The 13,022-nt window shown below is 46.3% G+C and overlaps 1 protein-coding gene across 1 annotated transcript in view; it reads left to right on the top strand.

The window, feature by feature from the left end:
* Window positions 1-6,977: 6,977 nt before the first annotated feature.
* LOC140119808 (uncharacterized) overlaps window positions 6,978-13,022 on the top strand; it is a 59,498-nt gene continuing 53,453 nt past the window's right edge. Inside the window, exons 1-2 of the mRNA XM_072139209.1 lie at window positions 6,978-7,741; window positions 7,854-8,015. Coding sequence (XP_071995310.1) covers window positions 7,589-7,741; window positions 7,854-8,015 — 315 coding nt within the window. The 5' untranslated portion in view covers window positions 6,978-7,588. The remainder of the gene's footprint in view (window positions 7,742-7,853; window positions 8,016-13,022) is intronic.

Genomic DNA, 13,022 nt, shown 5'->3' with positions numbered 1-13,022 from the left:
CGACTCCATCTTCGGGTCCTCTTTGGGATCCTCCGGCTCCTCTTCAGGTCCCCTAACATGGCTGGTACACGCAATGATGTCAGCTGCTTTCCAACATCATTGTTTGTGCACCGCCGGCATTGCGAGGGGACCCGAAGAGGAGCTGGAGGAACCGGTAAAAACCCCAGAGGACCCGAAGACGGAGATGGAAGCAAAGCAAGCAGAAGACCTATGGGGGATGTCGGAAAGGTGAGTACAGTTTTAATTTTTTTTTATAGACTCGAGAATAAGCACAATTTTTGTGTTGAAAAGCTCGGCTTATACTCGAATATATACAGGTTTTTTTTCGGAGGAAAAATCTTTTATTTTTGGCATTACCATTTTCCAAAAGGATTGACTCTTTTAATCTTTGGTCTAAAGAGCTGGTTGAGAGCTTTTATTGTGGGACGTGGTGTCCTTTATAATACCATGTATGTATAGATAGGTTTTTCTGATCACTTTTTACTGCATTTGATTGACAAAATAGGTAAAATTGTATATTTTATTTAAACTGTTCGTTGTGCCGGTTTATATTCAATCATTTATTTCAGCAAAGTTTTTTCAAAATAGTGTACAACATTAACAGGTAAAGATAGTACAAGAAAAGCAGTATAGGCTCGTAGTGTCCATTCAATTATGATATACGATAAGGCGTCTGTGTCCATCCCAAGTGAAATGGGAGAGGGAATGCAATGGTTCCGCTGTTCAGTAGACAGATGACGAGTTGTAACAAATACAAATCAAAATTTATGCAGAAACAAAAACATTAAACACTTGCCAATACAGGGAGTATATCTGAAAATAAGTCCCAGCAGGAGAGCAATCTTTGTCCTCAGGATATGGGGTATTTCATACACGTTTTGGGAGGAAAAGTCGGGGACAGCCTTGTTCGCGAGCAGAGAAAAGAGACAAGAAACACAATTCAAACCAATGGAAGCAGAACAATAAGACAGAGGGGGAAGGAAGAGAAAAGGCGAGAAAATGGCAGAGGGAATGGGACAAGAAGGACCCAGAGTATTGAGGATACATTAGGAGAGAAGAGTTACAGAAGGGAGTTAGATGGAATCCCGAGGCTCTTTTGCCATAACTCCAAGTCAGGATATCTTTTAACCGCAGGGAGTCCCGGAGGGCTAGCTACGGCTGCCACAGTTATAAATATTTCTCTGATTTGTCAGAAGTGTCGGCCATGATCTTCTCCATTCGAGAGAGGTGTAGTAATTCTTGGGCCCAGTCAGAGATGGAGGGAGGTATGGAGGAGCGCCAATTTCTAGAGATGACAGACTGGGCAGCAGTAAAGGAGAACCTTAACAGGCTATTTATTTTGTTTCTTTTTGGCCCTATGGAGAATAGAGAGGAGAGCCACCTCTGAGGTCTTAGGGGTCGTAGCGCCTGTGAGGTCGTTCGTAGCTTCTAAGATTTGGTCCCAAAACGGAGAAATGTCACAACATGTCCACCATATATAGAGTATGTCCCCTTTGTCTAGTCGGCATCTCCAGTCGGGGTTGAGGGGTAGATGTAGGGCAGAAAGGTAGGAACCCTGTACCATCTAGAAATTATTTTGTAGTTTTGTTCCTAAGAGGAACATTCTACGGAGAGTTTGAGTGTACAGAAATGACTTATCCCAATCCCCAGCCAGCGAGATAGAGTAAGGCCGAAGTATCGGACTCTTTTACCAGGTGCAGTGTTCTGGAGGGGATGCTAAGCAAAAGAGCTTCTCAAAGGGCCTAATAGGAGCGTTGTAGGCCCTATGGTTGTTTGAGAAAAGATCCCAGTTGAGTGATTTCTAGCCAAGAATGATTGGAAGAGGCAGAAAGATCCGCTAGTTAATTTAGGAGCGGTATCGGCGCTTAACCCACTATATCATACATGCGTAGGTCCTCGTGAACCGAGTGTCCCAGAAAGGTAGTTCTGAAGATAGCCGGGGGAAATCTGGGTTCTGAAATAGCGGTGTTAGAGGGCTAAACAGTCTGGACAGGATCGAGCGTTGAATAAGAGATCTCCATAGTTTCAAGGTTTGGGCCAGGAATAGGGTCCGTGGTTTGATATCGACGTGTTGAGCGGAGACCCATGAGAATAGGTTAATAGGAACCATGGATCTATATTGTTCCAGTTGAACCCACTGTTTATAAGGCAGATGGTAGTGCCAGTCGGGTATGCGAACTAGGATGGACGCTTGGTAGTAAAGTTTAAAGTCCGGCAGTCCTGCACCCCCAGAAGGCTTGGGGCGTATCAAACATTTCCACCCGATCCGAGGGCAAGAGGTGCCCCATATGAAGCATAACATTGCAGTCCTGATGGATTTAAAGAATGAGGATGGGGGAATTAATGGAACTCCCTGAAATGTGTAAAGGAAGCGGGGCAGTATGTCCATCTTTATGACATTTATCTGGCCGAACCGTGAGAGGCGCTTTTTGTCATACATGGCCAAGTATTTAATTGACATAGGGCCCTAGCGGAAAGGGAAGCATTCCTTGATAGACTGGACTTCCTCCGTAGGGAGGGAAACATTCAACGACTTAGATTTGTTAAAGTTGATTTTGAAGTTGCTTAGGTGGCTATAAAACTCAAACTCTTTGAGGAGCGAGGGAAGGGAGACTCTGGGCTGGGAGATATATAACAACAAATCAGCTGCAAACAGGGCCGTCTTGTAGTGTCTATGGTCTATCTGGATGCCATGTATATTAGGGTTGTTCCTAATCGCAATTGCTAAGTGTTCCATCACCACTACATATAGAAGGGGGAGAGAGGACTCCTCTGGCGAGTGCCATTATTTATTCGGATGAGGTTAAAGAACCCATTTGCCCTGACTCTAGCCTTTGGGTGGTCATAAAGGGCTATGACCCTCCCAAGGAACTTAGGGCCTATCCCAAGTCTCTTCCTGTCTCAGAGAGTTTTTTTTTAAACAGCCTAACTTTATTAACATTTACAATGTCCCTAGACAAAGGCTCATATATACATTACATACAGAAGTAATTGTTGCATACAGTATTATTATTCCAACACCCCCATTTTACAATTACTCATCCAGTCAGTCCCATCATGTTCCTGAAATTTTCAAACTTGGTTCTTTGCAATGGCTTTGTCATGGCGCATCCGCTATCATCTTGTCAGTTTCGCAGTCAATGATACCACGTTCCACTAAATCACGCAGATGGTGATATCTTACATCAATGTGCTTGGTCCTGGCATTGATCCTTTCACTGCTGGCAAGTTTAATACATCCTTGGTTGTCTTCATAAATCGTAACAGGTTGAGTTGGAGTTTTACCAAGCTCTTCTAGTAGTTGGTTCAACCAAATTACTTAAATGTATTCTGCCTCTGTAGATGATAATGCAACTGACACCTGCTTTCTGCTTGACCAAAAATTGGGCTTTCTCCTAATTTGAACAAGTAACCACTTGTTGACTTTCGATCACTTAAATCTCCAGCCCAGTCTGTGTCCATCCTTGGTTGTCTTCATAAATCGTAACAGGTTGAGTTGGAGTTTTACCAAGCTCTTCTAGTGGTTGGTTCAACCAAATTACTTAAATGTATTCTGCCTCTGTTGATGATAATGCAACTGACACCTGCTTTCTGCTTGACCAAAAATTGGGCTTTCTCCTAATTTGAACAAGTAACCACTTGTTGACTTTCGATCACTTAAATCTCCAGCCCAGTCTGTGTCCATCCTTGGTTGTCTTCATAAATCGTAACAGGTTGAGTTGGAGTTTTACCAAGCTCTTCTAGTGGTTGGTTCAACCAAATTACTTAAATGTATTCTGCCTCTGTTGATGATAATGCAACTGACACCTGATTTCTGCTTGACCAAAAATTGGGCTTTCTCCTAATTTGAACAAGTAACCACTTGTTGACTTTCGATCACTTAAATCTCCAGCCCAGTCTGTGTCCACGTAGGCTGTGAGCTTCAGATCACCATTTGCACATATCCTTAGATTCATATCTTGAGTCTGCTTTAGATATTGGAGGACTCTTTTAACAGCATTCCAGTCTCTTTGACGTGGCTTACTTACACGTCGGCACAAAATGCCCATTGTCGCTGTAATATCAGGGCGAGTAGTAGTGGCTATGTACAGTAGTGCCCCCACTACTTTTCTGTAGCTCTCATTACTAGGTAGTAAGTCATCTTCTCCTTCCAACTTTAGGTAAGATGGATCCATTGGTGTTGAAGCGCCTTTGGCTTCTGACATCCCAAACTGGTTGAGAACGGAGACAATTTTAGCTTTCTGGTTGAGAAGGAAACTTCCATCATCTTCTCTCTGGATCTGGATTCCTTGATAATGTGCCACATTTCCAAGATCCTTTGTTTCAAAATGTTGGTTCAAAATTGTTCCTACCTTTGTAATTTCAGCTTCTTCTTGATGAGCTATGATAACATCATCGACATACAGAAGAACGTCCATCCACTTATCTGCTATACATTTTGTGTATAAACACGGAGCAGCTTGACATTTTGTAAACCCCTGTTTTAGTAGAACATCATTCAGTTTAGTGTTCCACGCTCTTGCCGATTGTTTTAGGCCATAAAGAGATTTTTTCAGTTTACACACAAGGTGTTCTTCTCCTTTCTTAATATAACCTTCTGGTTGAGACATATAAACCTCTTCTTCTAGAAAAAAGCTGTCTTAATGTCCAAATGTCTTACTTTCATGTTTTGCCCTGTTGCTACAGACATTAACACTCTAAATGTAGTTTGTTTAGCAACTGTAGAAAATGTAGCATCATAATCTTCTCCATATGTTGCAAGTACCCTTTTGCTTAGCTTAGACTGATACAGTTTCCTCATTAGATAAAGCTTATTGCTGAGATTTGTTCTTTCATGCACTTTCTGTAGCTCCTCCCACATGTCCTTTGCAGTGTGACATTTGCATATGTGTACAATCTGGTCATCATCTATACTGAGGGAGATAGTGCTCTGTGCTTTCTGATCCTTCTCTATTCATTCATCTGATGGAGGATCAGGCTTGGTCTCCTGTGTAGATTTCCATTTGTACCTTCTCTTCACCTTGAATTTCCAGGATTGGTAGTTCTGGTTTGTCAGGTACTGAGAACTTCCCAGGATTGCTGCTGGCAGCCATCTTATCTTTCTCTTTTATCTTCTTACTGTTCACACTTTCCTATTGTACTGTGATACTGCAATACTTGGATGCTGGGCCCAGAACCTGTTAGCAGCAGATTCTGCAGATCATTCTCCAGTAGTGGAATAGTAAAAAGAACTTTATTTCTGAACAGAACTCACAGAATTTCTCAGCATCTAAGATAACATGTCTGTACTGCTATCAGTCCATCTGCAGCAAGCAAGGGAAGATGTCTGTGCTGTCCCTTCCTATTATTAGTATTATTATTCCAACAGTGGGAGCGCACACACTTTATGGAGGGACTACAACTCCCAGCATGCTCCGGGAGCGCACACACTATATGGAGGGACTACAACTCCCAGCATGCTCCAGGAGTGCACACACTATATGGAGGGACTACAACTCCCATCATGCTCCAGGAGCACACACACACACAGTCTCCCTCCATGTGGGGTCCAGTATGTGCTATTAGTGAGGAGCGGCACAGTCCAGCGCCATCACTCCTCCCTCAGTCCAGTGACCTCCCCTCCAGTGTCTGGAGAATCCCCATCTGTCACATCACACATGTCATGGACACAATTGCTTCATATAGAGTTTGCTCTTAGTTCTTCTCATGTTTCCTCAGGTTCTATAGATACAGGACTCCCAGAGGTTTCTCCTAAAGATGATCCTTTCCATCAATGATCCATGATTTTTCATCATCACATATCTATATACATACACACTGCTGCTTCCTGTAATCCCGAGAGGCCCGCCCCCAAAGTGACATCACACTCCCCGGGTCACATGACTAGTGGCTAGTGAGCAGGAGACGTGTGTGAGGTAGAGAGTGTCCTGAACTGAGGAGAGAAGAGGTAAGTGACCAGAGGAGGGACTACAACTCCCAGCATGCTCCAGGAGCTCACACACTATATGGAGGGACTACAACTCCCAGCATGCTCCAGGAGCGCACACACTATATGGAGGTACTACAACTCCCAGCATGCTCCAGGAGCGCACACACTATATGGAGGTACTACAACTCCCAGCATGCTCCAGGAGCACACACACACTATATGGAGGAACTACAACTCCCAGCATGCTCCAGGAGCACACACACTATATGGAGGAACTACAACTCCCAGCATGCTCCAGGAGCACACACACTATATGGAGGGACTACACCTCCCAGCATTCTCCAGGAGCACACACACTATACGGAGGGACTACAACTCCCAGAATGTTTCAGGAGCACACACACTATATGGAGGGACTACAACTCCCAGCATGCTCCAGGAGCACACACACACACACTATATGGAGGGATTACAACTCCCAGCATGCTCCAGGAGCACACACACTATATGGACGGACTAAAACTCCCAGCATGCTCCAGGTCCCTCCATGTGCGGTCCAGTATGTGCTATTAGTGAGGAGCGGCACAGTCCAGCGCCATCACTCCTCCCTCAGTCCAGTGACCTCCCCTCCAGTGTCTGGAGAATCCCCATCTGTCACATCACACATGTCATGGATAGAGATGAGCGAGCACTAAAATGCTCGAGTGCTCATTACTCATTACTGTTTCCAATGCTCGAGTGCCCGTTTCGAATAAAGTAATTGAAGTCAATGGGAGACTCGAGCATTTTTCAAGGGGACCAATAAAATATGTCATTTTATTGAGAAATAAGGAAGTCAGTCCTGTTTCTTCGTTTTTTTTTATTCAATGGAATATTCGTGGAACTTCAAACAGGAGAAAGACCGTGTTCTGCAATGTGTTCTTCACTTAAATGATCCTTAAGTGAAAGCTTGTTCTCGAGTAGGCGAAATACTCATCCGAGCAACGAGCAGTTTCGAGTACGCTAATACTCGAACGAGCATCAAGCTCGGACAAGTATCCTCGCTCATCTCTAGTCATGGACACAATTGCTTCATATAGAGTTTGCTCTTAGTTCTTCTCCTGTTTCCTCAGGTTCTATAGATCCAGGACTCCCAGAGGTTTCTCCTAAAGATGATCCTTTCCATCAATGATCCACCAGGGATCCGGGAGAAGGACAGAGAGCAGATGGCGGCCAGGATCCTGGACCTCACCCTGGAGATGATCTCCTTGATAACCGGAGAGGTGAGAGTCTCCCAGGACACGGCTCTTATCTCTAGGAATAACAGCGGGAAATGACTGGAGAGGTGAAGGATTCTTAGGATCTATGTAGTGATCAGTATCTCCCCATACACAGGATTACACAGTAGTGAAGAAGTCGTCTGGTGAGTGTGTGACCCCCCGTGTGTCAGGAGGATGGACCCAGAGCCCCATCACCGAGCCTCCACCTCATTCACTGATACATGAGCAGAAGATCCTAGAACTTACCTCCAGGATCACTGAGCTGCTGAGCGGAGAGGTGAGCGCTGCCGGGAATGCTGGGACATTGTACAATAACACAAGGGAGGTGTCTGGGTGATGACTGTGTCATTGTGTGTGTCAGGTTCCTATAAGGTGTCAGGACGTCACTGTCTATTTCTCCATGGAGGAGTGGGAGTATATAGAAGGACTGAGGGAACTTTACAAAGATATCAATATAGTAAATGCCTCTCCAGGGGCAGAGAAGGACAGAGACCAGAAGGCTTCAAGAATCCTGGACCTCACCCTGGAGATGATCTCCTTGATAACCGGAGAGGTGAGAGTCTCCCAGGACATGGCTCTTATCTCTAGGAATAACAGCGGGAAATGACTGGAGAAGTGAAGGATTCTTAGGATCTATGTAGTGATCAGTGTCTCCCCATACACAGGATTACAAAGTAGTGAAGAAGTCGTCTGGTGAGTGTGTGACCCCCCATGTATCTGAAGGATGGATCCAGAGCTCCGCTATTGAGCCGTTACCTTATTCACTGATAAATGAGCAGAAGATCCAAGAAATTACCTCCAGGATCACTGAGCTGCTGAGCAGAGAGGTGAGCGCTGCCGGGAATGCTGGGACATTGTACAATAACACAAGGGAGGTGTCTGGGTGATGACTGTGTCATTGTGTGTGTCAGGTTCCTATAAGGTGTCAGGATGTCACTGTCTATTTCTCCATGGAGGAGTGGGAGTATATAGAAGGACACAAGGACCAGTACAAGGACATCATGATGGAGGACCACCAGCCCCTCACATCACCAGGTAAGAGGAGACCTTCCTGATTATAGAGGACAGACCAGGAACAGACAACGGCCTTAACAGCAGCAACATTTAGGTTGGTTGGGGTCCTGGTCCTCAGGAAGGTATGCCCACAGCCTGGTATATAGTTTTGGCTGGGCTGGTAAGGATGGAATAGAGTCCTGATGGTGGAGGTCTTCTCTGCGCCTAGTCTCGTCATTGGCCAAGGTGACCAGCAGCTTGCCAATCACACCTCTGGTTCATCTTTTTGGGTGATACGGACTGGTTCTCAGCTTATTGCAGCCATAGAGGGCACACAACTCCTAGGACAACTGGGACTCAAATGGTGACCCTTGGTCCATGAGGATCTTATCCGGACCTCCAACACTAACTTCACATGATCTAGGGCCACAATCTCCAGGGGACGCCGGCTCACAATGGGGTATAACAGGTCCCCCTGGTTATGTCTCTCTCCTCAAGCGATTGCACAGGATGGGCACTCCCGAAACAAGCCTTAATGTCGTGCTCCATGTTCATCCAGTAGAACCGTCTCCGGTAGCCTCAGTCTTCTGAGTGCCCAAGTGTCCGGACTAGTCGTGGTACATGTTCAGCACTTTCTTGGCATCCCTCCTGGGGATCCTCTTAGAAGCTCGCCCACTGGAGAAATAGTCCATTACTTCTCTGATCGCTCAGCTGTCGGCCTCTAGACTCTAACAGAGGTCCTTTTCTGCTGGTGGTACAGACTCTTCTTGTTGTGGAGCTTGGGCCACCTCAGAGGGCAAAGAATACACTCTCTGGGCATCTTGCCATACAAATTGGACATAAAAGGCATCGGTGGAAGGTCCAGCTCTCTGGTCAGGGAGACGGGACAAGGCATCTGCGTTGATAGTGAAGTTGAAATTGGCCAGCTTGGAGGCCCACTGCTGCTCCAGTGCCCTGAGCCGGGCAGTATTCAAATGTGCCAAGGGATGGTTGTCAGATAAGACGGTGAAGAAGGATACAGCCAGATAATCTTTAAACTTTCCAGTCACCTCCCAGACGCCATGAACTCCAACCTGAACGAGCTATAATTTTGGTTGTTCTGTTCCAGCTCTCTAAGGGAACGACTGGCATAGAAAATGACCCTTTCAGTTCGGTTTAGGAGCTGCGATAACACAGCCCCTAGACCCTGTTTGCAGATTGTATTAAAGTACGAAAGCAGATTGTAGTCTGGATATACCAACACTGGACGCTCCATCAAACTTTGCTTCCGCATCTGATAGCAGCTTCTCGTTCTGCTGTCTAGTCAATGGGTGCTGGGGACCGTTGGCCGTCCTTAGGAAGTCCCCTTAGGAGTTCTTGCAAGCTGGGTAAACTTTTGGATAAACTGCCGGTTGTAGCTGACAAAATTTTCAAGAAGGTCTAGACATTCTGGATTGTAGACTGGGTAGGCCACATGTGGACAGCTGTGATCAGGTTCTGTCTCGATTCCATCAGCACTCATCACTTGTCCTAGGTACTTTACACTAGGCTGTAGCAGATGGCACTTAGATGGTTTGACCTTTAACCCATGCTGGGTCAGGATTTGGATCACTTCAGCCAGATGTTGGAGGTGATCCTCACAGGTTTTGGAGTAGATGATAATGTTGTTTGTAAGACAGTTTCAAAGTCCAAATCATGTTGTTGAATTTGAAGAGGCCCATTGGGGTGGTGAAAACAGTCTTCTCCCTATCTACAGGCACCATGGCCACTTGCCAGTAGACACTGGTAAGGTCCAGTGTGGGGAAAAAAACCCTAGGGCCGCAAGTGATTTCTCGATTTGTGGCAGCAGATAGGCGTAATTGTGGGTGATATTGTTGATTTTTCTGAAATTCAACGCAGAAGCAAAGGGTTCCATTCTTCTTGACAAGGACCAGAGGGGCAGCCCATGGGCTGTTACTCTCCCGGATAACATTGGCTGTCTTCATCTGCTGTACGAGCTTCTTCACCTCTTGATAACAGGCAGGAGGGATTGGCCGGTATCTCTCCTTAATAGGAGGGTGAAAACCAGTGGGGATGGTATGCTTTATCAAGGTGGTCTGCCCAAAGTCCAATGGTTGTTTACTGAAAGCCTGGTGGTATTGCATGACGACCTCCAGTAGACCTTGCACCTGATCAGCATGAATAAGTTCATCATCCACAATATTGAGCTCAAGCCACCAGGATTGCTCAGTTGTTTGGCAAACAGCACTTAGGTTGTCTTCCAACTGTTGTGAGGTGGACAGGGAGGTTTCCACCAAGTTTCCGGGGTTAACACTGAAGAGTGCGGCAACGGCTTGGTATCTACTTAGATCCACCGTCCTTGGGATAAAGTGGTTTCTGGTCACCAAAATGGGAAGGTATTCATTGGCTAGTAAAGGTTCTACCAAGGCCTGGTAATCTTGACCTTGAATACTTGAATACCTATGCAGGCTCAGCACCATACCAACGTCTCAGTTCCAGGTTGAAGTCAGACAGGTTCGGGATCCTTGATTCAGACTCTACAAATCAATAGGGGTCGGCAAACTTATGTTATACTGCCAGGACTTGCATTGTCTCATGAATCACCTTCCTGGAGTCACTGGGCATGGGTGGTAGGGGATTCTGGAGAGCCTTCAGCACTTCTGAATACCAGTGGCAGAGGACATTGGTATCCAACAACAGGGAGATGTTACTGTCTTCAGGCACTTGCGTTACTACTGCTCCTTTTATTGATAGCTTGGTATCTCCAATGACTAGAGTGGGCTCCCAGTAACCACATATGACTACAGTTTTCCTCTTAGTAGCAATGATGTTCAGATAAGCCTTTGGAGGTTCTAGCAGGGATGCTTCTCTTCAGAATTTCTGAAGCCGGTGTCCATTGATGCTCACAGGAACCATGGGGTGAGTCCCGACAAACCTTGGCATCCAGTTGGAATCTCAGGGACTTAAAGGTTCATCCCTATAAGATCTCCCTGTATCTTCAAGGATTTGTTGTTTAACCGACAGCATTAGTTCTCATGTCCGTATCGGCGACAGAGGCCACACCATTGCCTCGGTTCTCTTTTCGACTCCAGGTGTTCAGGGACTTTGCCGGAGTTGGATGCTGGGTGGCCCAGGAGTCTCGGTCGGCTGTAAGGAAGTAGCAGGTGGTTTCTTCCTCTTGAACAGGGAAGTCACCTCCAGCTGCACAAGTCTCTTGAGCATTTTTCTCATCGTATCTGCCAGGTTGGTGACCTGCTCAGCCATAAAAGCAGCTTCTTTGGACACCAGAGGTGGTGTCACCAGCTGGGCTGCGGAAGAGGCTAGAGCAGCATCTTTTAAGTCCACCGGCTCAGACTCCTCTTGGGGCTCAACAGGCAGACGTTATCCTAAGATGTCGATGGCCATCTCCTTAAACTCTAGGAAATGAGCCTGGGAATGTTGCAGAGACATTTTTAGTTGATATTTGTGGTGCTTATCCAGAAGCCCGTTAACAAATTGTTCCCGCAGGGTTCGATCAAAATTTTCAGCCTCTTTAGGATCAAGGCGGATCATAGCCTTCTAAGTGATTCTTTGGGCTTTTGTCTTTTCCCAAAGAATTTCTGCCTTATCTCAGAAACCGAACACTTTTTAAAAAGCCTATTGAGGATTTAAGCCACATTTTGACGTGCTGCCCAAGGCGAAGACTTGACCTAATGAAGAGAAGGTCCCTTTAACTGACCAGTTAGAATGCCTACTTTCTGTTTCTTTGTGAGATGGTACAGGTTGAAGGGGGCTAGTATATTTGCCCAAAATTCAAAAAGGGTTTGTAGCTTCCCTTCATAGTGGGGCAACCAGGGGGCACTGTGGTAGTAAGGAATAGTCAGGGGCATAACCATGGTAGCACTGGTAGTAGTCAAACTAAGCAGGCTTTTTGGGGTGTTTGGTAGACTCTGATGTCCTGATGAGGGCTGTGGCTTCAGCATGGTCTCCTCTTCCTGATCTGACATGGTTCTACTAGGATCTTGAAGTTTAAGGGGCTAGTAGGGGAAGGAATGTCCGTTGCTATGGGCAAGGCTAGCAATGTGGACAAGGTCCATTCAAGGCAGTCACTATTCCCTGGGATGTTAGCCAATATACATCCAGATTTGGAAACAATCTCTTCCCCCCTTTAACTTCCCCAGTGTACTCAGTTGCAATGATGGGACAGTTCCGGTGCGCAATTGATTCTTCTCTGGATGGTTGGCAGTTAGGAGTTGATCGTTCCTCCCTGGACGCAGGACACTTCAATCTGCACTCTGGCTGGTGTCCACGTGGGTGGCAGGCTTCTTGGCAGCGTGCATGGAAGAATCCAAAATGGCTGATTAACCCTCACCCTCGTTGAATCGCTGCGGCTTTGGCTCCTCCGAGGTACTTCACATCACACATGCAGGGGGCAGGGCTCAGTGAGAGTGCAGCCTGGGTTTCCTGCCAGTAAACTTTTGGGGTTGCAACTTCTTGCTGCGTAGCATGGTCTCTGTGGTGGTAAATGCTTTCACAGCACAGCTCAGCAGAGCGTATACAGTTCTTGCTGGAGGTTAACACTGCAGCAGAATAACGCTCTTTGTTCAATCACAGCAGGGCCTTAACACGTTTAGCAGCAGGGTTAGGGAACATAGTTACATAAAAGACATTTCAAAGTGCCAGCATAAGGCACAGAAGTAGATATCCTGTTTGTGATGCCACTTGCAACATCCCCCTTTGGGGCCTGACCTTTTTCGGATGGCTGGAGAAAGCTGGGCCCGGAATACCTGAGTGGCTGGCTAGTGCGGCCTTGCGCATGGCAGTGGTCACTGTGCTTGCTATCAGGTGCGGAGGCCTTGTCCACAGCCTGGCAAATGGTGTGT

This window comes from Engystomops pustulosus, chromosome 2 (genome assembly GCF_040894005.1).
Source record: "Engystomops pustulosus chromosome 2, aEngPut4.maternal, whole genome shotgun sequence".
NCBI lineage: Eukaryota > Metazoa > Chordata > Amphibia > Anura > Leptodactylidae > Engystomops > Engystomops pustulosus.
The sequence above is the reverse complement of the archived record's forward strand: the minus strand, read 5'-3'. Positions and strand labels throughout refer to the sequence as shown.